At 61.3% G+C, this 27,738-nt stretch overlaps 3 protein-coding genes across 17 annotated transcripts in view; 2 read left to right on the forward strand and 1 right to left on the reverse strand.

Annotated features, from left to right (window-relative positions):
- The first annotated feature begins 254 nt into the window (after positions 1–254).
- Positions 255–18,261, forward strand: NOP14 (NOP14 nucleolar protein). Its single transcript, XM_024573789.4, has 18 exons — positions 255–652; positions 3,083–3,217; positions 3,649–3,790; positions 5,178–5,311; positions 5,700–5,834; positions 6,546–6,668; positions 6,939–7,070; positions 7,819–8,089; positions 8,891–9,021; positions 9,463–9,548; positions 10,473–10,608; positions 11,978–12,079; positions 12,596–12,749; positions 14,022–14,181; positions 15,898–16,045; positions 17,610–17,728; positions 17,845–18,000; positions 18,146–18,261. The coding sequence occupies exons 1-18, from the start codon at positions 458–460 to the stop codon at positions 18,243–18,245; spliced, it is 2,559 nt and encodes an 852-aa protein (XP_024429557.1). The 5' UTR covers positions 255–457; the 3' UTR covers positions 18,246–18,261.
- Positions 18,262–19,900: 1,639 nt separating this feature from the next.
- MFSD10 (major facilitator superfamily domain containing 10) lies at positions 19,901–23,695 on the forward strand. 4 transcript variants are annotated; one of them, XM_024573603.4, is made up of 13 exons: positions 19,901–20,005; positions 20,421–20,623; positions 20,727–20,823; positions 21,061–21,164; positions 21,382–21,540; positions 21,623–21,784; positions 22,107–22,215; positions 22,298–22,409; positions 22,589–22,697; positions 22,803–22,893; positions 23,030–23,077; positions 23,158–23,247; positions 23,433–23,695. In XM_024573603.4, exons 2-13 carry the CDS (start codon positions 20,450–20,452, stop codon positions 23,546–23,548), a joined length of 1,371 nt encoding a protein of 456 aa, XP_024429371.2. In that variant the 5' UTR covers positions 19,901–20,005; positions 20,421–20,449; the 3' UTR covers positions 23,549–23,695. The 4 variants fall into 4 exon arrangements, with proteins under 4 accessions (XP_024429371.2, XP_024429370.2, XP_045038854.2 ...); XM_024573602.4 differs by having other exon boundaries at positions 19,902–20,005; positions 20,400–20,623; XM_045182919.3 differs by having other exon boundaries at positions 19,906–20,005; positions 20,425–20,623.
- A 499-nt stretch (positions 23,696–24,194) lies between these two features.
- ADD1 (adducin 1) overlaps positions 24,195–27,738 on the reverse strand; it is a 77,959-nt gene continuing 74,415 nt past the window's right edge. For 11 of the 12 annotated variants that reach the window (XM_045182913.2, XM_024573596.4, XM_071221322.1 and 8 more), the window contains one exon: positions 24,195–25,979. In XM_045182913.2, the coding sequence (XP_045038848.1) occupies positions 25,618–25,979 (362 nt within the window). In that variant the 3' untranslated portion in view covers positions 24,195–25,617. Of the gene's footprint in view, positions 25,980–27,416; positions 27,448–27,738 lie in introns of all 12 variants that reach the window. The other variant, XM_045182918.2, reaches the window with a different exon arrangement.

Here is a 27,738-nt window from a genome sequence, read left to right on the forward strand (position 1 = left end):
GGGCTCCCGGCCCACAGCGGCGACGGCGACGGCTACGGCAGCCGCCGCCGCCGCCGCCGCCGCCGCCGTTTCGCAGCGCGGCCGGCTGCCCGCTAACGGCTCCCAGAGCAGAGACTCGAGCGCCCCCTAGCCCCGCACCTGACTAGCCGGCTGCGCTCCGAGGGGCACTACAGCTCCCAGAAAGCCCCGCGCAGGGCGGAAGTGTCGCTTGTGCCGAGCGTTGCCTTCTGGGAGTTGTAGTCACTCAGCCGATAGGCTAGCGGGCTGACGCGGATGTGTCTATTTGAGGTGTCTCAGCTATCGCGACACCAAGGCTGGGACGGTTCCCAGGTCTCGGCACGTGTTTCCCGGAGGGATCTGCTGTCTGCCGACTCTCTGGGGCAGTCACCTCGCCTCCTCCGGGGCTCCCTGGCAGTGCCACGGAGTCAGGTGCCTTGGGGTGCGGCAAGAGTAGGCCATGGGGAAAGCCAGGGCGATCGGGGCGCGCGCCAAGCCTCCCGGGGCCCCGGCGGGAACACGGGTGTCCCGGACCAGGCCCAACCCCAACCCGTTCGAAGTGAAAGTCAACAGGCAGAAGTTCCAGGTTCTGGGCAGGAAGACGCGCCACGACGTGGGGATGCCCGGGGTGTCGCGCGCGCGGGCCATCCAGAAGGTAGGCGGAGAGCCGATCCCCGGTGGCCGTCCCCTGCCCGCGCCGCGCGTGCGGTCAAGCGCAGCGCCAAACCCTACGGGTTCATTCGGGAGCGCAGCCCGCCTGCCATGTACCCCTAACACCCCGCCTAGCCTCCCTGCCCCCGGCTCTCCCAGGACAACCACACTACCCAGCGTGACTTCTGGTACTCTTCTGGCGCAGCACAGGCTCGGGAACCGGCCGGCCGGTATTTGGGCCACACACTGGCTTCCTGGGAGGGCTTGGGCGCTGGCTATTTGTCTGTGCCTCAGTTTCCTCAGCTGTAAAATGGAGATCATGATAATAACTACGTCCTGGGCTTTTGGTAGAATCAACTGTATTCCTTTAACTTCCTTAGGACAGAGCCTGGCACAGCTGGGCTACTGGAACACTCGCCTAGTTGGGGGAGGAAGCCTGTACTACAAGGTGCCCAACCTCCAGAAGATAATTCCGTTATGGGGGGGTTCCCCCCCTCATATGTCACTGGGACCGCGTTTATCCTCATGCCTCTGCATTTGCACGGCTGGAATGACCTTCCCTCAAGGCAGGCTTGGGGGGTTGGGTAGTGCGGGCTGTGGAACAGACACTTCTGTGTTTACCACCTACTCCTCAGCTTTCTTATTTCTGAAGTGGGATAAGCGTGCGGCCTCAGCGTGCGGCCCGGCGTGCAGGTGCAGACCGGCGAGCAGGGCGCGGGCGCCGCGCCTCCGGGTCCTGGGGCCCGCAGGGCGCGGCGGCAGCGGCGGCGGTCCAAGGGAAGGGGCAGCCAGCAAGCCCGTGAGTCCCCTCCATCCGTGTGGCCCCATGGACAGAGAGTGAGAGCAGGTTTCTTGTGGGGACATCCTCTCTCGCAGCGGTTGTTAGAAGTAAGCACAGTTGTGCTTAGCACGTAGTGCTCTCTGAATACCAGCTATCCTCACCCTCAGTTTGTCCTTCTCAGACTCCTTCACAGTCTGGCCTCAGCCTGCTGTCCTTGTTCTGCCTTCTGCAACTCGGTTTCTGCAAAAAGACCTGTCTCACCCCCAGACCTCCCGAGGCCAGCCCCAGCCCCACAACCCAAACAGGATGGGGGCTCAGGCCTCCAGCGTCAGACAGGCCCCCCTCCCTGCTCTGCAGGCCTGCCGAGTTCCCCAGTGCTTGGCCCCCAATACGCACACAAGCAGCTGCAGGACTCGGAACGTGGAGCTGCAGGGGCTCACGGTCGTCATCCTGAGTAGCGGAGGGTGTCCTGCATCGCGAGGCCCAAGAGCTCTGAGCCGTCAGGAGGGATGGACGCAGGCAGCCCCATTGGGTCAGATCACGATTTGTGCAGAGAGGCAAATGGCTGGCGAGGGAGGCTTGAGCCTTTGTGTCTGCACCAGTCCCTGGGCAGTGAACGGGCAGCCCGTGAGTCCCTTCCATCTGTGTGGCCCCATGGACAGAGAGTGAGAGCAGGTTTCTTGTGGGGACAGCCGCCAGTCCCTGCGGCTGGGCCTCAGGCCCCACTCCCAGGGCGATGTGTCCGCCAATGCTGCCCGTGGGACGGGCGCTGCGTTAGAAAGTTTCCATTCAGTCCTCCCAGCGGTGGTCCCACTTTGTGCCCGAGGCCACGGAGACAGAACAGGTGTGTACTGGGGACCACAAGGCAGCTCCCTGGGGTCCAGCTCTGCTCTGGGCAGCCTCTCGCATGGACACTTGTGGTCCCCTGAAAAGCAGCCTGAGTCAGGGCCTCATCATCTCTCTTTTCCAAATGAGGCCACCAGGGTAGAGAGGATGGGTGGGGAGTGGTGGAGCTGGTGGGGTTGGGGCCACACAGGTGGCAGCGTGTCCGAGCCCTGGTGCACAGGTGTCGGGGACCAGGAAAGGGTTGTGAGTTCGGGCCACGGGTGAGTCTTAGTGGGCAGATTGCGGAGACCAGGGACTGCCTGACACGGATGGACGCGTGTGGGTAACACGCGAGGAGAGCGTGCGCTGCCGTCATCTGTGCTGTCGTTGGTTGCGGCACCAGGCTTGATGCGTGGCTTCCTCTGAGCTCCCTGTGCCGATTTCCCTCCCTCTCGGCTGGGCCCCGTCTCCTCTAGCTTCTCCACCTGGTGCGGTGACCTCTGTGTGCTCGGTTCTGACTTGCTTGCTGGCTGCCCCTTCCCTTCAACCTTCAGTGTGGGGCACGCGCTGGAGAGTCCCCTGGGGTCAGGTGAGGCCTCCTGGCCCCTCTTGTCCAACAGCAGCCCTGTTTCCCAGACAGAGGCCACTCTTCCCAGCCAGCAGGCTGGCCCTCTTGTCGGACCGTTTCTTTCAGTGGCCTGAGGCATACAATATGGCCAGGTGGCCGTGTCACCTCCTGGTCTGTTGGAGCGACCGTGGTGTTCCCTGTGGAAGCATTTTCCTCCAGGGACTAAGATCGCCAAGCTTGTCCTGTGACTTGTGTTTCAGCGGAACCAGACTTTGCTGAAGGAGTACAGGGAGAGGGACAAGTCCAACGTGTTCAGAGACAGGCGCCTGGAGGAGTACAGCAGCTCCGTCAGCCCCGAGGAGAAGATGGCGCGGAGGTTCGCTCTGGAGCAGCAGGTATGTGGCAGCGGGAGGGTCTTGCGCACACGGAAGTCAGGCACGTGGGTCTCTGCTCCTGCGGGCACTGGCCCACGGGGCGCCGAGGGAGGACCTCAGGTCCTGCCCTGGCCCTGCGAGGCCGGAGGGGACCAGCCCCCCAGGGGCACCACTGGGTGGAAGGATACGTGACCAGCGTGCATGGCAGTGGTGTGTCCTCGGGCCGTGACTGAAGCGCTGCCGGGGGAAGTGCCCGGTGGGCGAGGCCATGCGTGATGCGCTGTAGGGCCCCCTGACCCGCAGGCCAGCTGACCCCCTGCAAGTCTGTCTGTGCCTGTGACTGCTCAGAGGGCCGCGTTGTCACACTGCACGGTGACAGGAAAATCAGTGGTTTTTGCTATTGCATGGGTGTGGAAATTTTAGAACACTGATTTTTTTCTGTCTCCTGTCAGCGACAACATGAAAAAAAAAACATCTACAACCTTAATGAAGACGAAGAATTAACTCATTACGGCCAGTCTCTGGCTGACATCGAGAAGCACAGTGACATTGTGGACAGTGACGGGGACGCTGAGGAGCGAGGGACGCTGTCAGGTAAGGGCAGGGCAGCAGCAGCCTCTGCTCCCTGAGGGACTGCCTTCCTGCCCTTCCAGAGACCTTGCAGAGTGTCACTGGGAAAAGCCCACATCACGGGCTTCTCTCATTCCCTAACTCTGGGGCTTTAAGAAGGGTAGAGCTCCGGGGTGTCCAGCCAGCAGGCCACGTACGGCCCAGGATGGCTATGAATGCGGCCCAACACGAAATCCTGTATTTATTTCAAACACGATGAGACTTTTAAAAACAAATTATGTATTTCTTTTTAGAGAGTGGGGAAGGGAGGGAGAGAGGGGGAAAAACATAAGCATGTGGCTGCCTCTCATGCACCCCTTACTGGGGACCTGGCCCGCAGCCCAGGCCTGTGCCCTGACTGGGAATGGAACCAGCAACCCTTTGGTTTGCAGACCGGCACTCAACCTCTGCGCCACAGCAGCCAGGGCGGGAGACTTGTGTGTGTGATGACGTGTCGCAGTGTGTTTAACGTGCGGCCCGAGAAAACTCCCAGTGCGGCCCAAAGACGCCATTCAGCCGGACACCCCTGCAGGTGCAGGTGGGGGTAGAAAAGACAGAGGCTTTTGTGGTCTGAGAAGCAGCAGTGCCTGTCTTAGCTGGACGTCACCCTCGTTCACTTTAGCCAGGAGCTGAGAGGGACCGGGGACTGGTTCTGCTGCGAGTCCCAGGTCGGTGAGCACGCTGTGAGGAGACAGGTCCGGGAGAGTGGTCTGGGGGAAGTCAGTGTGACGGTCAGTGTGCCTCCTTCCTCCACCTGTGTCCACCTGCGCAGTGTAGTTTGATTGATGACCAGGTGGCAGCTTCCACCAGGAAGCATTATGGGGGCCAGATAGGGCCAGAGGAGCTGGAAGCTCAGCCTAGAACATTCTGTCAGCGCTGTGAGATCTGGGGCTTAATGCCGGAGCCCGTTTTCTCACCCCTGAGGAAATGGGTTTTCTAAAGGGTTGTTTCCACTCAACGGCCCCCCGGCGTTTTGTTTCTGTCTTGAGCCCTGGTCCCTCGGGCGGCCAAGGGGCAGTGGGTCTTGCTGGCTGTCATAGGGCGTGTGAGACTGGGAGGGTGTCCGTGGCCCTGAGCACCCACCCTTCCCTCCTGAGGCTCCAGCTCCCCCTAGTTTTTCTGCATTTACTGCTCTTTCACAAAAATTGAACGCAGTTAAAAAACAGGCCCCTTTTTGTGGTGTTTCCAGTCGCTCGGGTCAGGGTTTTCCTGGAGCGGCTCATGCTGGGTATTTAAGTGCCACTGTGCCTGGGGTCTTGGGCCCGCCGTGGGTGTGAGAATTCTCCCCTGGCTGCGGGGTCCGTCCGTGGCATTGTGCGTGCAGCGGTGCTGGTGCCCACACTCACGGCCGCGTACTCGGCTCTGTCTGCAGCCGAGCTGACGGCGGCCCATTTCGGAGGCGGAGGGCTCCAGAAGACCTCGAAGCAGCCAGGCCAGGAGGGCGAGAGACCCCGGTCCCGCAAAGAACTGATTGAGGAGCTCATCACAAAGTCGAAACAGGAGAAGGTGCGCTGGCCACGCTCTGGGTGTGGAGTGGCTCCACAGCAGCCTGCTCACAAGAGGCTCTGGAGCTTCCTCCCCTTCCAGGCTGCCTTCGCTGTTTTCTGTGAATCTGGTAAAAGCATTCAGTGTCCCACTGCTGACGGTTTGCTGTGGTTTGGGCGGTGTCGTGGGTGGTTGGTTTCAGAACCTGGGCGTGTAGCAGGATTTGCAAAACATCGCTGCTCGTTACCTACAGTGAGTGGTTTATAGCCAGAGACTAGTGCTGTCCGATGGGCTTTTTAGCTTTGCGTGGCAGGGTACTGGTCGCCCCGGTCCCTTTCTGCTGTCGACACAGCAGTGTGGGCCGCCAGGCCCAGCGGTGACGGTGTGTGCTGTCTGCTCTGCTTCCCAGCGGGAGAGACAGGCTCAGCGAGAAGACGCCCTGGAGCTCACAGAGAAGCTGGACCGGGACTGGGGAGAGATCCAGGCCCTCCTGGCTCGCAAGGCACCGCAGCTGCAGGATGGAGACAGGCAGGAGAGAGCCCAGGTGGGAATGGGGGCGGGAGGGGGGGGTGGAAGCCAACACCCAGCTGCCTTGACCTTCCTCTGCAGAAGAGGTGGGGCCAGGTGTCCTGGTCTCCATTTCTGTTAGCACCTGAGTTTCTATTGAAGTTTTGTCAGGTTACCTGGTAGGTGTTATGTCGGGGTGGAAATAGACTAAAACTACTCAATACCTACTCAAAGATAATTAATAAAGAGTACTTCGGTGGGCGATCGCAGACGCTGTTTGAACGTAGACATTTGCTTACCTTTCCTGCGAGGAGTACCTGGCTCCTAGCGCGCTCCTTTAGTCTGAGCGAGTGGTACAACTGCATGTGTCTGTGGAGCTGGCCCTAGGAAAGCCCGCGGCCTCCGCCGGGCGCCTGGTCACGCCTCGGGACGCCTTTGGGGGTCACTCTGCCGTTGCCATCACCCAGGCTGTCTTCGTGGGGCTTCACACCTGCACGAGCGACGTGCAGCTTTATTAAAGCAGGTGTATCTTGAGGAGAACTTGCCAGAAGCGAAAAGTCCCGTGCGACCTAAGCGTGTCGTCCGGGCTGACAAGGACAGCTTCCTCTGAGCAGGAAGAGACCCAGACGTGGCTCCAGCCCTCCTGGGATGGAGTCCAGCCGTGACTCGAACGTGCAGAAAGCTGCCTAGCTGGTCTGGCTTTGTAACCACAACAGAGTAAAAGCAAAGGCCCCCCCTTCTGCCCTAGCCTGATGCGTATGACGTGATGGTCCGTGAGCTGGGCTTCGAGATGAAGGCACAGCCCTCGAACAGGATGAAGACGGAGGAGGAGCTGGCAAAGGAGGAGCTGGAGCGGCTCCGACGCCTAGAGGTACGGGTGGCGCTGACAGACCCCTGACCCCAGAGCCCTGACCTCAGCCGTTTGGGGAGATTGCTGTGACCTTCCTTCCAGGCCTTTCTGCTTTGTCCTCTGAGGTGGGATGAGGGAGTCTGTTTCAGCCAGTGGACTCGTTTTAGGCTATTTAAAGTTTATGTGACTTTACCATAAATGTTTTTAAACTATAAAAGCAAAAACGTTCAGATAACACCCATCCTCAGCAGCCCCCCATGGGCTCCACACGTGACCTGTCCCCCTGCTCAGGCTGAAAGAGTGCGGAGGATGCTGGGAAAGGGCGAGGGGGAGGACACGAAGAAGCCCGCACACATGTCCGCGGACGACCTGAATGACGGCTTCGTGCTGGACAAGGATGACCGGCGCCTGCTCTCCTACACAGTAAGACGCTTGCCCTCCCTCTTTTCTCTCAGCGGAACCTGTCTTGGGGTGTTTCACAGACAGGAACAGCGAGTCTCTTCAGCGCCCCCTGCAGCTCTGTACTTGGGTGTGCACGGTCCTCGGGGGCGGGACTGGTGGGCGTGGCAGAGGCGCCGCCCTCTCTGGGGCTTCTGTCGCTTTTACTTGGCTGCTAACAAGTGTTTGATCATCTGCCTGAACTGGGTGTTCACGTAGAGAGCGCACACCCAAGGCTGGCGCTCTGAACACTTTTCAGGAAAACAGTTACATCGCTAAGACGGCCGCGTTGACTCGCAGACCCGTGAGGTCCGCAGCGTATCCCCTGTTGAAGTGTATCAGCTAGGGTGCTGGGCAGGAAGGTGTCCTGAGCTCAGAGGAGCCTGAGGCAGGGAGCTGGGCGCTCACGAAACACTGGGCGATCTGGGGGGGGGACTCGGTCCTACCATGCCAAGTGCCGCCCAGACCCCAGGAAGCCCCTGCTGAGCCAGCTGCCCCCAGCTCCAGAGCCGGCGGTTGGCTGCTGCAGACCCCGCAACTGCTAGAGCCCAGCATCCTGGTGGCGGGTATGGGGGTGTGGTTCCCGGCCTGTGTGCCCCGTGATCTGGCTCACATCAGAGCGGGTGGGCAGGGAGGCCCATGGGCAAATGCAGCCGAGGGTTTGTGTTCCCTGCAAACGCACGAGATGTCTCCCTGGGGCCGTCAAGCCCATGGTTTCCGTGTCCGGTTCCAGGACGGAAGGATGAACATCCAGGAGGAGCACAGCAGGGAAGCCAGCGAAGGTGTGAATGCAGAGGAGGAGGGGGAGGACTCGAGCGAGGAGGGCACAGAGGACAGCAGTGGCCCCGACGGCCACTCAGACCTGGAGTGCAATGCGGAGAGTGAGGAGGAGGAGAGCCAGCGGCCGGAGCAGGAGCAGCGGCAGACGCCCAGCGACAGGGTGACAGGCGGTGGTCAGACGGCTCGAGAAGCTGCCAGGGCTGAGCTGCCCTATACATTCGAAGGTGACAAGCTGGCGGGTTTTCCCAGGCTTCGGACAGTGTCCGACCTGGCAATGAGTCGGCCTCGCTGGGGCTGCACAGGGAGTGGGGGCCGAGGGTGCTCTTCTGGGCATGTGGGCACAGGCCGTCTGAGGCTGCAGCTACTGGTTGGCACGGTGTTCCTCCTCCGTGCCTCCTGGTGCTGCCCTGGAGCCTGGTGCAGGCTCTGGCATAGTGGTGGTGGCCTTTGTCCCGTGACCACAGACAGGATGAGGGCGGACACACGCCTTTTCTGTACAGTTGTCTCCGTGCTGCATGGAGACCCAGGACCACGCCTGGGGGCCCAGTGAGGCACCTGGCAGGGCTGCCCATGCTGAGACCCAGGCTGCCGCGCAGACAGGGTCTAGAATGTCCTCTCCGGGACACGGGGAAAAGTGCAGCTCTGGTACGCAGTCCCCCTTTGTCCTGTGAGCTGTTATTTCCAGAGAAGATAGACTTACAGGTGAGGCTGGCTCCCGTGGAAGCGGCCGCTACCAGCCCGCTCCGGTGCCTCTCCATCACGTGTCAGGTCTTTAGGCAAATTCCCCATAGAGCGCCGGCTGCGGGCCACTGTCCTCGGGTGCTGGTCACCACAAGTCAGCTTCCTCCGGCCTCCCACCAGGACGCGTGGGTGTCCCTGCTGTTACAGCACACGCCGCAAACAGGTGTCACCGTCTCCTTTGCTCGAGCAGAGGAATGGAGCTTCCGTGTGCCCCGTTTCTGCCTCTCGCCAGAACCGGGAGTGGTGCTCGTTCACGGGTAAGTGAGGAGTTTGTGTTTCCGTAGCTCCTGAGTCCTCCCAGGACCTGAAGTCTCTGCTGTCAGGGAAGTCAGCGCAGCAGCAGCTGTTGGTGGTAGAGAGAATTCAGAAATGCCACCATCCCAGTCTCGCCGCGGGAAACAAGGCAAAACTAGAGGTATAGTGGGTGAGCGTTTCCATGCTGGGGCTGGGAGGCCGTCTCCTGGGCCACGTGGCGGCAGGGCACCGGGAGCTGCTGGTCAGCAAGCGCGCCCGGCCCAGGGCAGTGTGCTGGTGCGGGCGGGGCTCACGTCACTGAGGCCGGAGGAGGCTCGCACCAGAGCCCTAGCATGGCCTGCGAGTCGGCCTCCTGCGGCCACCAAGCGGCCAGGCCAGACCAGCCCTGCGGAAAAATGGGCAGTGTGCTGACTTCAGACCCTGTCAGGAAGAGTTGCCGTCACTGGACGGGGCAGTGCACTCTGCCCGGAGCCCTCAGACCTGCTCCTTCGGGGCTGAGCCCCTCTCCCGCGTCGCCCCCGTAGGGGCCCATGCGCGTCTGAGTCTGCCTATGGTTTGTTCTGGGGTTGGCCCTGAGCTGTCCCCACCTGTGTTCCCCCAGAAGCTGTTCGGCTTCCTCTTGGAGCATGTGGGTGACTTGGCTGCGGAGAACCCTCCAGACCTCGGCGTGGTCGACACGCTGGCTGTGTGAGTGGAGCTGGGGCCTGGGGCCCGGGCCAGTCATGTCCATCCCTTGCCGTCATGAGCATCCATGCCCGGGCTTTGAAGGCTGGCTGGGCAGGCGGGCCTCTCGGGGGTGGGTGTGCCGTGACCCCCACAGCGACAGTGCGCCACACCCGCTCAGCTGCTGCCGCTGTCCCCAGAGGTGGGACGTGCCTTCTGCTACAGACAAAGCGACTCGGAGGCAGGCGAACCCCTTCGGGTGGGTGTGGCACTTGATGGCTGGTTTGTTGCCTCCTTCTCCCGCCAGGTGTTGAGCTCTGCTGGGGGATGCGGGGTGTGGAGCACATGGAGGGTGACAGTGTCCCGATGTCACCCCATATCTGGGCCTCCGTGGACCCTAGTGGGCGCAGGAGACCCAGGGCTCCACTGGGAAGCACGTCCCTGTTGTCCACCCGTCCCTGCCGTGCCCAGGAATGATGGCCGGTCATTTTTGCACTTGGTACACGGAAAACCCCAGGAGAGCAGAGCCCCGTGAGGTGGCCACTGGCCCCGCAGGGGTGGGGCTCCCTCAGTGGGAGGTCAGTGGGGCCGTGGGACCCACAGCCTCTGCCACTCCATACGTGCTCGCGAGGGGCTGCAAGTGCACGGGGGCCCCACGGACGGCCTGCTCGGGGGCCCCACAGACAGCCTGCGCGGTCGGGCACAGGCGGGGCCCCCCACTCTGCAAACCAAGTGCGGGTCACGTGGGTGATCCTGAAGTACACTTAGTTACAGAAGTCACCTGACTTAGCAAGAAGGCAGGCAGGGGCTAGAGGACGGGGCCATGTGGGGCTCCAGGCTCCAGCAGGCAGCCAGCAGGCGACACCACAGGAATGGCCACGTGGGGGGTCGGGGTCGTCTCTTCCCGCCCGGAGCGGCTCTCCGCCAACTTGTGTTTCTGACACTCAGGCAGCTGTATGGCCTCTGCCAGATGTTTCCTGAATCTGCAAGCGAGTCCGTCAGGTTTGTCCTCCGAGATGCCATGCACGAGATGGAGGGGATGATCGAGGCGAAGGGCCGGGCCGCGTTTCCAGGGCTGGATGTGGTAAGTTGGCTCAGCACTCCGCCCCCCCTTTACAGGCCCTTAGCCCCTGCAGCCCGTGCTGGCCAGGGAGAGCTGGGAGGATTGGGTGTCTGCCAATGGTCAACTGAAATGCGTTGGAGAAGCTGGTTTGGCTGCTTGCGAGCAGGGCCGGACTTACTCTTCATGGCCCAGGGGTTTTAGGGCAGAGGGCAGGAGCGGGTTCACCTGGGGACCCAAGGCCGTGGGCGGGTTGAGCTCGCTCCCATGTCCGCTGGGTCACTGAGAGTCTGTAGAGCCATCCTGTGACAGTCATGGGCAGCTGTGTCAGCTTCGGGAGTTTGGGAAACATTTGCTCGGTTACTCCGTTTTCTAGTCTTTGTGCTGAAGCGCACGGACACCAATGGTCAGAAACTTAAAACACAGGCATGCGTTCGCGGGTTTAATGGCCCCTAGACGCGGATCTGAGCCAGCATCCCCAGCCTGTTGCTGGTGCTTCAGTCCTGGGGGCCCCCGGCCAGCGTCCCTGCTAGACCCTTCCCTGCTGCCTGTGGAGGTGGGCGCCTGGAGCCCTGGCTTCGGCCTCCTCTGAGCCTGGCTACCCCACCGTGCTGCGGGGGCCAGTGGCCTATAGCCCAGTCCCTTTGTCGGAGCTGTGGGTCCTGGCCTCTCCCCTCACCTGTAAGTGGGCGGATGGACACCATGCCTGTCTGCCTGGTGCCTGGCCCATGGTAGCCCCTAGACATAATAGTGTGCTCATACATTGTCACCTAAGACAAAACAGCCATAGTTGAGTTCTTAGGCATCATCCTGGGAGAGCGCAGCTGAGGCAGCTCTGCTTGGTCCGTGGTACAGGCCCCCACCTCCTCGGGACAGGGGCTGGGCAGTGCCCAGGCACCCGGCTCCAAGACCCAGCCTGCTGCCACGACGTCCATGCCGCCCCCTACCCTTCTCCCCACCCCCCACTGTGACACGTTTCCAGGCTCATTGCACCTGCATTAGCACCTGAGATGAAGTGAGACCCTGGGGGCCCCCCAGAAGTACCGTCTTTAGCGGCTGGCTGTAGTCAGAGCCAAGGCCTGGAGCTCTGTGGTCCCCTTGTCCCAGGGTGAGCAGGGGCAGTGGGAGTATTTAGGGGTGGCCCCCCCGCTCCCGGCTCCGCCGCCCAGCAGCCCTCGGTTTCCTTGTCAGTCTCATGGGCGCACTGCTCTGCCCCGCGAGGCAGGCAGGTGGGCTTGTCACCCTGCCCAGGGTGCTGTGTGCGGTGGTCCCAGCACAGTGCAGTGTCCCAGGGGTGCCTCTGAGTCTCACCAGGTTTCAAAACCTCTTGCTCTGGGCAGTGATTAAACCTCGTCTTCCCTTCTCAATCCGTGTGGTCACACTTTCTTTCCAGCTTATTTACCTGAAAATTGCTGGGATGCTGTTTCCAACCTCGGACTTCTGGCACCCCGTGGTGACGCCTGCCCTGGTCTGTATGAGCCAGCTGCTCACGAAGGTGCGTCCTACAGGTAGCCAGGCAGGCCGCTCCATCCGAGCCTGTGGCTGGCTCGGGGTCATGGACACGGACCATCAGGGTCAGGTGGAAAAGCTCATTGGTGGGGTCCGTGGGGACAACTGGGGAGCTCTGGGGTCAGCAACAGCCCCAGCTTCCCCGCAGCACCCTGCTTCGGCAGCCCCGGACAGGGTGGGGGTTTGATTTAGCAACTGGAGGTGACGGAGGATGTGACCCCAGAAAGCAGCCTTTTCAGAAGAGAGCATCAAATCTGATAGGGGGTCTAGTCTCCTTTGGCCTAAAACAGCCCCGATAGTCCTTTTTCCCGTGATCAGGCGTGGGGCCGGGCGCCTCATGGAGCCGTGGCAAACTGGGATGGCCAGGGCTCTTTGCCGGAACCTCAGCTGACCCTACACCGCGGGGAGGGATCGAGAGCCCCTGCTCCCCCGGGGGCGGTGGTCTGCCTGGCGCTGTGTCCGGACCTCAGGCACCATGTCACAGGCCCTGTCCCTTTGCCAGTGCCCTGTCCTGTCCCTGCAAGATGCTGTGAAGGGCCTATTCGTGTGCTGCATGTTCCTGGACTACGTGGCTCTGTCTCAGCGGTTCGTGCCCGAGCTGATAAATTTCCTCCTCGGGATTCTGTACTTGGCAACCCCAAACAAGCCAGGCCGGGGTGAGTTGGTCAGAGGGAGCTTTCTCAGGTGCGTGGTACCTGAGGGTTCTGAGGACTTCTAGAAGGAATTCACCCTCCTTATGCAAAGCGTGGAATGTGGGGAAGTGACGGAAGACACACCTTTGAAGTCCTCCGGTCCAGGGTGGTGTCCTTTCCTTTCTCCGTGTGGACGTTCACACAGCCACACCGAGGCAGACGGGACGCAGTGTGCGCACCGCAGCTCGCTCTGCGCACGGGCCCCCAGTAGCCGCGGCCTGCTGCTAACAATGCGTGAACTGTCTCGGCTTCCCATGCGGGTTGTGGGCCGAAGGAACAACAATCTTAAATCCCGCGCTAAGTAAAACCATAATTAAGTACATTTTTCTACTTTTTATGTGCCAACAAGCACGTGCGAACGTGTGCTCGGGCTCCCGCCGCTGCACGTGAGCTGGGCGGCACTGCTCTGGGTGGTTTCCCGGCCTTCTGAGTCTTGGGGGGGAGACACAGTCCCAGCAGTTTCTGACGAGGAAGCGTGCCAGCAGCCTTTGCTGCTCCCTTCCCGCCCCCTGCGGTGCTGCCCCCCTCTTGCAAGCCTCCTCCACTCTCTGCTTCCCTCTAGACCCTGGAGGACCCGCTTGGCGTTTGTCCTCTCCCCCAGTCTTATCAGTGCGCTCAGTGCCAACTGTCCTTTCCCTCGCAGCCTCCTGCTCCCTGGCTTCTCCACCCCATGCTGCATGCTCCCTGTGCCGCGTGGATGGGCGCAGGACAGGCATGGTCACGCCCCGGGGAAACTGGTGTGACTGGTAGCTGTGGTCAGGGCGGAGGGTAGGATGCTGTGGACAGGGGTCAGCCTCGGGTGGGGCCTGCTGTTGGCCACTTGTCCCTCTCCCTTTCTGGCTCCTCTGTGCCCTCCCTGCAGGCTGCCTCTCTGCCTCCTTTGCTTTTCTGGTGACAGGGCAAAGTCCTGCCCCCTGGCTCTGCTGGCCTCCACACTGTGGACCACCCACCAGCACACCCACTGCCCCCTCGGCCCCCTCTGCTTCCTTGTCATCACTCTTTCTCTGTAGGTTGCAATCCAGCTCATTCATGTCCTGGAGTGTTCCTCACGACCAGCCCCCCTCCACAAGGGCACAGATGTGGCCCCAGCACCCCCACTGAGGCCGTCGCCCCAACTCTGCGTGCTGAGAACCAGCACACTTGTGAGAGAGAGCCTGCTAGAGGCTTCACTCTCAGTGCCTCCCCCACAAGCCCAGTGACACTCAGGCCTCTGTCCCTGTCCCGCTTGGAATTCAGGTTACACTCTGGTGCACCCTTTCAGACCTCTGGGGAGGAACTCAGAGCTGCTCCTGGTGTCCAATGAAGAAGACACAGCCACATGGCAGAGGAGAAGTCTGTCTCTCCACTGGGCAAGCAGACAGACAGCCCAGACCGGGACGGAGGCCAACCACACCAGGTATGTGGGGGCCCCGGGAAGCCGGACACCCCAGAGCCAGACCTCGAGGGCGCCCTGGGGCGTCTGTTTGCGGGTGATAGGACCTCATGTGCACAAAACCCCAGAGACTCCACTGCAAAGCTGTTCGACCTAATCACTGAATCCAGCGAAGTGGCGGGACAGAGTCTGCCTGCAGAACTCCGCCGCCTTCCTCTGCGCTGCCAGCGAGCAGTGTGGGCAGAGGCCACGGAGATGGCGCTGCTGGCGGCGCATCGGGGCAGGGACAGTACTTAGGAATGAACAAGGGGGGCTCGTGCCATGGAAACGACAAGGCACTGCTAGAGGGGCCCAGAGATGGGGGGACATCGTGCTCGTGGCCTGGCGGACGGGGTCACCTCCAAAGACGCCGCGTTTGGGTCCGGCGTCAGCACCGCTACTCACGTGCCCAGGCACGCGGTCCGCGGTAGGAGGAGGGAAGGGCTGGACTTTTATTGTAACTTCTTCTGGTCTCTGATTTTTAAGTTCTAGATTATTTGAAAATACACATTTTACAGATTTTATTTATCTTTAGAGGGGAAGAGAGGGAGAAAGAGAGGGAGAGAAAGACATCGATCAGTTGCCTCTTGAACGCCCTGAATGGAGACCTGGCCCTCAGCCCAGGCGTGTGCCCTGACTGGGAATCCAGCTGGCAACCTCCCGACCTGCAGAGAGAACCCCAACCCACTGAGCCACACCAGTCAGGGCTGAAGACTTTTTCTTGAGAAATTCTTTATGGTGGTTACATACACATAAAATTTACCGCCGCGGCCGTTTCTTCTTGTACAGTTCAGCAGCACCACCACCATCTCCTCCCTCCAGGACTTCCACAGCCCCACACTGACACTCTGCCCCCCCGAAGCGCTCCCTCCCGCCCCAGCCTCAGCCCCAGGGATCCCACCCGCTCTGCGCTCGGTGTCTGGGACTGGGACTGGCCCGCCTCGCTCCCTCTTGTCCCCAGGGCTTGTCTGGGCAGCACAGGAGCCGGGTCCCCCCTTTCTAAGGCTGAGTGGTGGTCCACCACATTTTGTTGGTCATTCATCTGCCGATGGATACTGGGTGCTTCCACCTTTTGGCGCCGCCGTGAGCAGTGCGGTGTAAGTGTCTCTGAATCCCAGCTTTCAGTTCTTTTGGGGATATTCCCAGAAGTGGGATCGCTGGGTCACAAGGCAGATCTATTTTTAGTCTTTTGAGGACCCTCCACACTGCCTTCCACGGTGGCTGCACCCGTCCACGTTCCCACCAGCAGTGCACGAGGGTCACCTGTTCTCCGCGTCCTCACCTTGGGGTCTTTCTCTGAGAGTATCCGCAGTACCCGTCCCGACAGGCGTGAGGCAGTGGCCCACTGTGGCTTGACCTGCATCCCCTGGCGACTGGTGAGGGCGAGCACCTTCACGTGCCTGCCGGCACCTGTGTGTCTTCAGGAACATGTCCAAGCCCCGACGGCCATTATTTCCATTAAAAAAAAAAAAACCTCGCCAGGGTGAGCAGCACTTCCAGAACGCACCTGCCTGACCGGCACACGGCAATTCAGAAACGGCAAGAGGCGCCGCCTCCAGCTGCTGCTGCGCTCCTGCGACAGTCCTGTTCGGGGGGACGGGCCGTCTCCCGCGGTGCCTCCCTCAGCGGCTGTGGCCCGTTGGGTTGGTCAGACGTGTTGGTTTCCGTTTTTGCTGAGACGATTGCCTGTTGCCCCTGCAGGCTGTCCTGCCTGGCCGTGTGTCTGGCTCTGGTGAAGCGCTGCGTGCTCCTGTACGGCACACTGCCCGCCTTCCACGAGATCGCGAGGCCCCTCAGGGCCCTCCTGACGCAGCACCTGGCCGACCGCCATCACCCCCGTGAGCTGCAGGTGAGGCTCCCCGTGACAAGGGCACTTGGCCCGGGTCCGGCCGTCTCTGTGTTGAGGGCAGGTTGGTGGGCATTTCTGTCCTTGGGGCTGCAGTCCTGGAAACCAAGGACTGCTTTTGCAAACGAGAAACGGGACAAGGAAGCGGTGCACAGCTGCGAGAAGCGGCTGCTGCAGGGTGGGTCCGGGCCTGGGACTCACTGTGTGACATTACGTGTCCCCTTCTGCCTGCCCTCTGACCTCTGGGGCCCCGGCACCTTCCCCTCTAGGGCCACACAGGTTTTTGATGACAGTCCACTGTCTCGCAGAAGGTGACAGGCCGTGTGGGAGCCCCCATGTGACCTGGAAGCTCCACGTGTCCAACAAGCCGTGTGGACGCTGTCCAGTTGCTGCAGTCCTGAGCTCTGCTTCCATTTCATGCCCTGTCCCACCCTCCACACCCACCTCCTACCACCATTTCCCACCTGGGCTCTGGCCCAAGGTCCTGCCATGCCCGCCCTACAATCCCGTTAGGGGACGTGGTCTCCCTTGTGGCAGCCTGGCTTCCCTTCCATACACTCTGACCTTGTTTGGGGTCTGCGCACGGGTCCTCCCTCCACCTGGACCGCTTGCCCTAGAGCCGCAGACTCACCCCTACTTCTTGTGCCTCTTCTGCTTGGCACAGCCACCCCAGCCACAGGCTGTTGAGTCTGCCCCCAGGACGTGGGCCTGTGAGGCCCTCATGCCATCTCCCATCACGCTGGCTGAGGCGGGACACCTGCCTCCACCTGCACGACGTGCTGGGGCTCGCCCCTCAGTTTAAAGGGCACATTGGCTCCCCGACCCTGTGGGGTGCGGGCTGGCCAAGGGGCCATGGAGGTTCGTGAACTGAGCTGGCTGTACCTTACACGTAGTCCCCGTGGAGCCGGGGCACTTGGCCCTCAGAGGCAAACCTCCAGACGGGCCAGGGGGTGGCTGTGCCCGTGGTACAGGAACTCTCAGTTCCGGGACACACCTGTGCAAGGGGACAGGAAAGGAACTGGCGTCAGGGAGCTGGCTTCTACAAAGTTCCTCAGGACACTCAACCAACAACCTTGGAAGGCAAGGCTGTGATGAAAGTGCCTTAACCGGCGGTTCTTTCTGCCAGAATGAGGGCAGGGTCAGACTTGGAGACCTTGCAGAGACTTGGGTTGGCCCGACTCGGTGTGTCCACAGAGGGGGTGGCCAGGCCCCTCTGGGCAGGAGGCAGTCAACGTGTCTGCCAGATGCTGGCCACTCGGCCTGCCCTTACCACTAGGTGCCTGAGCCCAGCATCCTGTCCACCTGCCTCCGACTCAGTAGACCTGCAGTCCTGCCCCGCGCAGGGGGCAGCGGGCTCTGTGTGGGGAGGGAAAGAACCTGCCAGGGTGTGCGCCCTGCTCCCCCACCAGCAAGGTGCAGCTCCCCTCCCACCGGCCTGTTCCTCTGTGAGCACAGCTTCTGTGGACTCCACCCCTTTATTCAGCCCTTGAGGCGACAGAACTAAGGGGCATGAAGGTGGCCCGGCCGCCCCCCTCCCCTCCAGTACAGCGCTGCTTCCCCCTTCCAGGAGCTGTGTCAGAGCACGCTGGCCGACATGGAGGCCCAGGAGAGGCGCTACCGGCCCCTGATCTGTGAGAAGAGCAAGCCGGTGCCACTGAAGCTGTTCACCCCCCGGCTGGTCAAAGTGTGAGTGTGGCCGCCCCATGGGGTCTCGCAGGGAGGGCCCAGGTCAGGGTTAGCCCACCTGCAGTCTTGGGGGGCTAACTCGACTGGCGTCCTGGGTGCTGGCACCCTACTTTTAGGCTCGAGTTCGGCAAGAAGCAGGGCAGCAGCAAGGAGGAGCAGGAGCGGAGGAGGCTGGTCCACAAGCACAGGCGCGAGTTTAAGGGGGCCGTGCGGGAGATCCGCAAGGACAACCAGTTCCTGGCCCGGATGCAGCTCTCCGAGATCATGGAGCGGTGAGGTCCTGGGGATGCGGGGCGGCCGTGTGGTGCTCCCACATGGCTGTGCTGGGAGCCTGTCAGGTGATGTCCCCCACTTGTCCTCCCTCTGCACTTACATTCTCCAAAAACTAATCAAAAACGGGCTTTTTTCCTGTTTCAGGGATGCAGAAAGAAAGCGCAAAGTGAAGCAGCTTTTCAACAGCCTGGCTGAGCAGGAAGGTGAATGGAAGGCTCTGAAGAGGAAAAAGTTCAAAAAATAAATCCAAAGAGACGTTGTATATCAAAAGTCATGATGTCAGAACGGCAGTGTGGTGCCCCCTGTACTTCAGTTCCCCTTAAAACGTCTCCTGGCGAAATGCGCTCGGCTTGGTCCATTGAGCTCGACCGGCTTCGGCCGACCGACTGCAGCGTTCGCAGCTGGGCGCTCTGGCCAGTGTCATTCTTTGCCAACCAAGGATGTTTGCCTTCGTGTATGGAATGCAGTGATACTTCATTACAAATCATGTTTTCAGTTATAAAGGAAACACATTTGCAAACAGTTTAGAGATCAGAGCAGGACAAAGTCATCCATAATGACCCCAGCACCCTGACAGCCCTGATGGGACCACCCTAATTCAGCCTTTATCTGATGCTTTTGGGTGTGCGGTCTTGGTTCTGAGATGGGCTGCTGTGGAGCGGGCGTGGGGGGAGCTTCAGCTGCATCTGCACTGACCAGGAGGCTTAAGTTTGGGGTCAGAAGGAGTTGGAAGCCATGGAGGCTACAGTTAAAGTCTCAGGCCTGTGTGACCAAGAGCCTTGGGATGGTCAGCGTGCTGTCGCTGGGCCCCAAAGGGGCTGTGGGCTGCCCGACGTGAGAGCCCGCTGGGGCCTAGAGGGCGACAGGCCTGAGCATGTTGATAGGAACACATCTGCATATCTTACCAACTCTTCCCTCCCTCAGCTGCTTCCCTGCCATCTGCTGCAAGAAGTGTTGATGCAATTGACCTGTCTCAGGTGTGCGGGTTACAGCTACAAAAGGGGGACGTGGCTCTGTGGGAAGACAGTGGATATGGGGCACCTGGAGTCTTTGGGGAAGAGCTAAGGGGTGTTCACAGGGTTTGTAGGTACCAGGTGTAGGTGCAACTGCTACTGTTGGTATGTGGATGTTTAGTGTACAGAGGGGTGTGGGTGACAAGGGGTGGACTTGGAAGGTGTCCGAGAGTCCCCTCCCCATTTGTTTGCGGTGAGCGTTGGCCCATAGTGACATGAATGGCATGAGATGGATAGGCCCAGGGGGCAGAACTGGCAAGGTGCTGGTGCCCAGGTCTCCTCCAGCTGCCCTGGGGTCTCCCCCTCAGGCCCGAGGTCAGGTGTCAGGTGGGAGGCCGCCCCAGGAGACTGCCAGCTGCTCCCTCTGGATCCCGGGAGGCCAGCGGGAGCCTGCTGCCTCCAGCGGCCTCTGCTCTCCTGACCTCACGCCCCTCTTTCCTCCTCACCTGCCTGTCCTGGGACTTCGCGCTCAGCACCACGTGCAGAAGAAACTGTCCGAGGAGGCACCTGTGGCGTGGAGCCCAGGGCGGTGGGGGAGGTTCCAGGGAGGCTGGACGACACCCTGCGGCCCTGCGGGGTAGAAGACCCAGAGCCCCACGTCCTCAGAGGGAGGGAAGAGGTTCAACGCTCAGACGGAGGGCGGGGCACATGGGGCTGTGGCGCCGGCGGCTGCAATCCAGCCCCGACGCACAGGTTCTCAGGCCGCAACCATGCGCGGGCCCTGCGGGGACAGCCCATGGCCAGGGGTTGGTGGGGTCAGGAGCCGTAGCAGAGTGCGCCCCACGCCCAACAACCCAGCAGCTGCGCTGGGGCCGACGATCCACCCGAGACCCAGATCACCGGAAGACTGAGTGCAGCGGTTCTCAACTTCCGGGGGCGGGGCCTGAGCGGCCGCCCCGCCCCAAACAGCGTGCTTGGCTGGCCTTTCCGCATCCCGCTCTCCATCCCCAAGTCCCTCCCTCTGTCTGTAACGAGCGCGCGGCCGCGGCAGGTATGGGCGGGGTCCCCGGCGTCTCAGGAGCCGAACCCGGGGTGGGGGGAGGGGAGGGGAGGCGAGGCGGGGGTCGTGTTCTCCAGGGCGGCGGGACCACCTCTCGTCCATCGGGTCCGCAGAGTCCCGCCCTCCACCGGGCCTCAGTTTCCCTGCCGGCTCCACAGGAGGACGTGGGCGGCTGCGCGGGGCGGGGTGGCGCCCTCGGTCGGGGTGCCCCCACACTGGTCCTGAGACGGTTGGCCTTGGTGGCTGCGGTTTCCTTGTGCAACCTGACTCTTCTGCTGTCCGGGGTCGGAGGGACGGGTTGGGGCAGGCGCTCTGCGGACGGTGCTCGCGTGGTAGGGCAGGTATCTGGGCTAGGGCTGGGATACCCAGAGGTGCCCTCCTGCAGACCCGCCACACCCCCACCCAGCCAGGCCGGATCGGAGTGCCCCAGACACCATGGGCTGGGGAGCCGGCGGAAGCTGCACTCCGCGCCCACCAATCCGCCAGCAGCCAGCATCCGAGACTCGCGTGATCACGGTTGTCTTCCTTGGCCTCCTGCTGGATCTCCTGGCCTTCACTCTGCTGCTGCCCCTGCTGCCCGGGCTGCTGGAGAGCCACAGCCGTGCCCATGTGAGTCCCCGCCCTGCCCTGCTGCCTGACCCCCACAGTGGCTGCCCACTGCCCCCGGCCTGTCTGGGACTCCCCAAGCCGGTCATGCTGCTTTGTCCCCCAGGACCCCCTCTATGGCTCATGGCAGCGAGGGGTGGACTGGTTTGCTGCAGCCATCGGAATGCCAGCAGAGAAGAGGTACAACAGCGTCCTATTTGGAGGTATGGTGCTGAACCCCACACTGGAGCCCCTAGGCTCCCATCTCCCTAGGGCCTTCTTTCTCCACTCCCTGGGCCCCCGTCAGTCCCAGCGCCTCAGGCACAATCTGCTTCCTCTCCGAGTGTCCACTCTCTGCCAGGGCCACTTAGCTTCAGGTCCATGGCCTGGGGGTGCAGGACCAGTGTGACCAGACCCTTGGGGACTGAGACTGTGTTGACTGTGACTTCTGTTTCTTTCAGGTTTGATTGGCTCTGTCTTCTCAGCCCTGCAGTTCCTCTCCGCGCCGCTCACAGGGGCCATCTCGGACTGCCTGGGGAGGCGCCCAGTGATGCTGTTGTCCCTGGTACGAGCGGGGGGGCGGGGGTGCTTGAGGGGCCAGTAGCTCCTGTGTCTAAGCCAGGCTACTACTGCTGCCACGGGACATTGGGAACACAAGTGGCTCTTGGGTGCTCCAGAACATGGCAGGGCCCCAGGGGTGCTGCTGGGTTTGCTGGCCCCTCTGTGGGCCCCTTCTGGCTTTGAGTGACCATGCCTGCCCCTTTGCTCCGGCCCTGAGGCAGGCAGGTCTGGCCTCCTCTTATGCCGTGTGGGCTGCCTCAGGGAGCTTCGCAGCCTTCCTTGCCTCCAGGGTGATTGGCGGTATCAGCAAGGGAAATGTCAGCCTCTCCACGGCCATCGTGGCCGACCTGGGCTCTCCGCCTGCCCGCAGCCGAGGCATGGTGAGTGCTCACACCAGGGGATGAGGGGGCAAGGGATGCCAGGGCCTGGTCTCCCTCCAGGCTCAGGCGGCCTTCTCCCCAGGCAGTCATCGGGGTGGCCTTCTCGCTGGGCTTCACGCTGGGCCCCATGCTGGGCGCCTCCCTGCCTGTGCAGACAGCGCCCTGGCTCGCCCTGCTCTTCACCATCTCTGACCTACTGTTTCTCTTCTGCTTCCTGCCGGAGACGCTGCCCCCAGAGAAGCGGGTACAGTGGGACCCAGAAACAACCAGCGGGTCCTGGGGCTGGGGGCTTGGTTCTGTGGGCCTGCAGGGAGCCCCTCATGGGTGCCAGTCTCGGGTGCCAGGGGAGGCTGGGCTGTCCTCTTTTGGAATCCAGAAGCCCCTGGGGACCCAGTGTCTCCTGGGGTCCCTGTGCTCCCCAGACCCCCCTGTCTCTGAGGCCTGGCAGGTGACTGGAGGCCAGGCCACTAGGGTTGAGCAGGTTTGGGTTATGCCTTCCCTGGGCTGCTGGACATAGGAACGCCCCCAGGCCCCCAGCAGGCCTCTCCAGTTCTGTCCCCTGCCAGGCACCCTCTATCACTCTGGGGCTGCGAGCTTCTGCAGACCTGCTCAGCCCCCTGGCCCTGCTCCGCTTCTCTGCCGTGGCCCGTGGCCAGGACCCACCCACTGGAGACAGTAAGGAGCAGTCCACATGAGGGTGGAGCTCCCCTGGCTTCTGTCCACTGGACCCTCACACCCCTGCCCCGCTGACCCCCAGGCCTCAGCCACCTGCGCCGCCTAGGCTTGATCTACTTCCTGTACCTCTTCCTGTTCTCGGGCCTGGAGTACACACTGAGCTTCCTCGCACACCAGCGCCTCCAGTTCAGCAGGTAGGCATGGGGACCCTTGTGGGACCCCACTTGGGGACACTGCCATTTCCCAATTCCCCCCAGGCCTAGCCCAGGAACCTGGGCCAGGCAGTGGCTGTCAGCCCCCTTCCCTTTCTTGGCCAAGCAAGGCTGGGCAGCTGGCCTGCGGGCTAGGGCTCTAAGCCTCCCCACCCTCCCAGCCTGCAGCAGGGAAAGATGTTTTTCTTCATCGGACTCACCATGGCCACCATCCAGGGCGCCTACGCCCGGCGGATCAGCCCCGGCAGAGAAATTGCAGCTGTGAAGCGGGTATGGAGTACCCTCCCCCCCCACCCCGGAAATAGGGGCAGGTGGTCTCCTGAGCTCTGTGGAGTGGCCCGAGTGGGTCCTGAGGTCTGCTGTGCACCCCCGCAGGCCATCCTGTTCCTGGTCCCCGCCTTCCTCCTCATTGGCTGGGGGAGTACACTGCCTATACTGGGCCTGGGGCTGCTGCTCTACTCCTTTGGTGAGTGGGTCTGCCAGGGCAGGTGGGGGTGGGGTGGGGAGGCTGGTGGCCACCAACGGCTGTGAATCCTCTGGTTGTGAGCTCTCAGTCACTCCTCCGGGATAACGGGCGCCTCACTGATGCCCTCCATCCCCAGCTGCTGCTGTCGTAGTGCCCTGCCTGTCTTCTGTGGTCTCCGGCTATGGTGAGAAGCCCTTCCTAACCAAGGCCATCCCACATGGGAAGAGGCCACTGGGTATCTGATGGCCCCTCTCTCCCCGACAGGCTCACCTGGGCAGAAAGGCACGGTCATGGGCACGCTGCGGAGCCTCGGTGCCCTGGCCAGGGCGGTGGGGCCCATGGCAGCTGCCTCAGGTGAGGGCTGTGGGACAGCATGCAGGCACGCTATAGGCCTGGGGCGCCAGGCCACTGCCCCTGGCGGGGACCTCCCATGGCTGCCGCCTTGGGTCCGGGTCCAGCTCCGTGCTGCCATCCCTGGCCTGGGGGGTGGCGGGCGGGGGCAGGGTGGGCTCATGTCACCGCCTGCTGTCTCTCCACAGTGTACTGGCTGGTGGGTGCCCCAGCTTGCTTCACCGTGTGCTCAGGGCTCTTCCTGCTCCCCTTCCTCCTACTGCGGACCCTGCCACCTCTGGCGTGCACACTCAAGGCTGAGTAGCCAAGCCAGCCCTACACAGGCTGGGCAGCTGAGGCAGGAAGTTGGAGTCTGGGCCAGGACCACCCCCGATGGCGACTGTTGGCCTGACCCCTTTCTTCCCTCTGGGGCCCAGCCTAGTATGTCACAGGGCCTGCAGCCCCAGGGGCTCCTCCAACACCCCAGACCTGCGCAGCCCCACCTGTTGCACACAGTCAGGAACTCCAAAACTTTGCAGGCTTCCAGTTTGCTTGCTTTTTTACACTTCGGAACAGGCTATCAGCCAGGCGTCTGAATGACAATAAAGCAGCTATTTTATAACAAGCGCCTTCCTCTAGTATACAGCATCCCTCGACACCCCCCACCCCCTGGGCAGCAAAGGCAGCAGTGGGATCTGCGTGCCTGTCAGCTCCACTGACTGCAGGGCTGTTCCCTCCGCGGGCCCTGCTCAGCAGCCCCTGGCCTGCACTGCCAGCTCCCAGGAAGGAGCAAGCAGCACTGGGGTGGGGCAGGTCTGGGTTAAGTCCTCCCCAGTGCCTAAGGACCCATGGTGCCTCATCAAAAAGTAAAACACTTTGGGGTCTTTTTCAGAATATGAGACAAACCTGCAAGTCCTCTTGAGAAATCAAAGGGATTAAAATACACAGCTGCTTCCTAGGTGCAGACAGGGTACAGGTGAAAGAATTTTATTTGTGAGTGAAACGCAGCACAATGAGGAAAGCACATGGCCCGTGTCTGCGTGTGCGACTGAACTCCATGTTGTGATGGGAAGTTAAAATAAACTACAGAGGGGAATTGATGCCACCGCACACAAGGAATGAAGGGAGGGCCCAAGAAGAGTCCGAGGTTTTGACTCAAGGACAGGGTGGTGTGGGTGCAGGGCTGTGCCTGGGCCACAATCAGCACATGGGAAAGCGGTGTGCTCACCAGGAAGCTGAGCAGCGGTCGGTGCTGTGTCGAATTTGTGGGACTGAGCCCAGATCTGATGCTTCCCCAAGGGGCCTCTGGGACAAGAGGGGGAGGCAGGCTGGCACCAGGCAGCTCCTGGGATGGGTCCCCTCGAGTCCATGCGGCTGCCTGCTGGCTCCCACGAAGGAGCTTTATGCTCTTTCCCAGGGGTTGGAGTTAAGTGAAAGTTCACAGAAGTGACGAAGAGTCAGTTAGGGCTCCGTGAGTGATGGGGGCTCGGTGGCTGCGGGGACCCCCGGGGCCAATTTCTCTACCTCGAGCTGCCCTTGGTCAAAACCAGGTCCGTCTCAGGACGAGGTTAAGAGCGGACCCTCTCTGTTCGAAAACCTCCCCCAGACAGGTGCAGAGAAAGTAACACAAAAAGTCACCATTTGTGTTCACAGCTAGCAATGTGAAGTGATTTGCAAATCTGCTGAAAGAAAATTTTAGAAAGGACTCTTCCCCAGCTGACATGTGATATGCCCTCCCTGTGACAAGAACTGAGAGACCCCAGTAAGACACTGAGCCCTGAATCTGATTCTGGCCGGGGGAACCGGTCAGGCCATGCATAGGTTTGCGCTGGGGGCACTCAGGCCCGACTGCTGCTGGGTGTCCAGCTGAGCCCGCCCGCCTCCCCGAGACCGCACTGCCCTGGGCCATTGGCAGGAACAGGGGAGCTCTCACCAAGGCTTTGTGTACATGAGCAAAGTGAAGTCACTGAGCAGGTAACGCCAGCAGGAAAGTCTGAGCCAGTCACCTGAGACCTTGGAGTGAAGGGGAACCTAGCAGGGACAGAGCGTGGGCCACTTAACAGGAGGAGAGCAAGAGAGGTCAAGGCCAGAGCTGCAGGGCCTCTGTGCAGCCAGAACCATGACTGAACGCCCCCAGGGAGCACAACTGAGGAGCAGACAGATGGGCGTGGAGGTGGACACGGACCGAGCCTCTCTAGACCTGAGGCCTAGCCCCTGCGCCAGGGGAGGCCCCTTGGAGCACAGGAGGTTAGCACCGGTCTACGAGGGACTTGGTCAGGCAGGGGAGGCGGGGGGGAATGTCGCGGTGGTCTCTAGCTACATAGGGGATGGGCTCAGCATTCCATTACCCAGGAAGACAACACAAGACACAGTTGGTTTGGACAGGACGGGCCTTCAGCAGTCGCTCCTCTTCTTGCTCTTCTTCAGGAAGGAAGGGGTGCGGAACTTCTTCTTCTTTTTGGAAGGGGACTTGCCTGGAGACCCATCACTGCCTGGGTCTGCGGCAGCACCCTCCTCAGGGGTGGGGGAGGAGGCCTCCTCAGCCCCTGGGACTGGGGCTGGCTCGGGACTGGCCACCGTGGAGGACCTGGCGGGGCTTGGAGGGCCGCGGGCTTCGCCAGGCCCCTCTTCCTCCTCCTTGTCCAGTGTGGGGAAGCCAAGCGCTTCTGAAGGCTCATCAGGGGACAGGTCGGGGAGAGTCGGCTTAGAGGTGGCGGCATCACCGTCGTCTCCTGAAGCGGGGTCCCGCGGCAGGTCTGGGGGGCAGGGCAGGAGAGACAGGGTTAGGGCGGTTGCCCAGCCCTCAGAGGGGAGCCTGAGGTGGCCATCGCCCTGGAAGACTCCAGAGCCTTCTAGCAAGACAAGAGAAAGAGACTCGGAGTCAGGATGCTCTACTCTGAGGCTGGATGGAGCCAGTCGTACCACACACAGACTCGGTCTTGGGGAAGGTCCAGCCCCTTCTCATGGAGGCCTGCTGACACTAGCAGCCTTAGTCCCAGGGCCTCAACCCCCAAGGCAGAGAGGTCAAGGCGAGCTGGGGAGGCATCAGTGCAGCACGTGCTGTCCTGAACCCTTGAGGCGAGGTCTACTCTAGAGCCCTAGGGGCACACGTGAGTGATCCTGAAAGTAAGCCTCAGTGTGGGGCCGCCACACCTGGTCTCCCCTAAGGAGGAAACCAGGGAAAGCGATGGCAGTGGTGGAAACTCCAGTTCACTCCCAGACCTTGTGAAAACCAGCATCGAGTAAACAAAGCCACGTTGGGCAGAGGGTTAATTAAAGGAAGGGGTCAGGGAGAGGGGCAAAAATCAAGCCACTGAATGATGTGCAGGGGACACCTAAAGAACACTGTGTAATCTGTCTTCAGAAACACAGCCCGAGGGCTTGTGTGGAACGAAGGTTACCACCACCAGGCTGGGTGGGAGGGGAGCTGGTTTTACAGGTTTTTAAGAAAGAGCCTACAAAGTCACAAGTGAATGACAGGTTAGGAGCCCCAGACCATTGAGACCTTCAGCAATCAGGCCAAACCTTAGGAGGTAACGGGAGGAGAGCTGGCGTGGGTGACAAGTGGCCACAGGAGGCTTGGCCCCAAACTCTGGGCGCTGGGCCCTGGCAGCTGGCACTGCCCCAGGATAACTGACAGTCCACCCTGGCAGACCTGGGGCAGCAGGAAGTTAGGAGTCACTCTGCAAAGCATGCAGAGGTGGCCTATGGATGCTCACGTAAGCCTTTATCATTGGACCAAATGTCACATTATAAAATAGCGCCAAATGTCCCTCTTCTGTCTTACGCTTTTGCAAAGATCCAAACACATGTGACTCCCATGCGGCAGACGGCAGAACTCCACTCTGTCCGAACCTCATCTGGACTTGTGTCTCCCCGTCCAGCAATGCCAAGTCTCAAAGACTGGACAGGACAACACGCCACTGCGGAACTCCTGAGACCCAGAGAGCCTCAGCCCACTGCCACCATGGCCCACGGGAGCCCTGAGGGCAGGCTGCCTACCACACAGCTCTCAGGTGACCAAGCCCCTTCCAGGAAGGCCACTGCCCAGAATGGAAGGACTGGGTACCAAGGAGGGGAAAGAGGGATGGGACAATGTTTTTATTTTGAATAAACAGAAAACAAAACATAGTAAGCAACAAAGCAGCAGAATGAGGCAAAGCACAGGGCGTCCGCCGGCAGGCGGTACTTACTATGGTAACAGGTACTCTTTAGCACATCCTCCTGCTTGCAACGCAGCCACAAGAAGAGAAAAGCACAGGGAGAGAATCTATGCATTGTCACAGCCACCGGTTACCGGAGGAGAATGGCCAAGCCATTCTTGTGGACACAGACGGGGCGGAAGGTGAGCCACAGGCTCCCGACGGACATGGGGAGCATGACGCACAAGACCGAGGGACAGACACGGAGGCCACACGCCACAGACATGCAGTGGGTGGTCTGAGAGGCGGACAAAGGCCAGCACTCCCCATGGACTGGTAGCACGGCAGGTCCGATGACGTCTGGTCCCAGACA

The sequence above is a fragment of the Desmodus rotundus genome, chromosome 4 (assembly GCF_022682495.2).
Source record: "Desmodus rotundus isolate HL8 chromosome 4, HLdesRot8A.1, whole genome shotgun sequence".
NCBI lineage: Eukaryota > Metazoa > Chordata > Mammalia > Chiroptera > Phyllostomidae > Desmodus > Desmodus rotundus.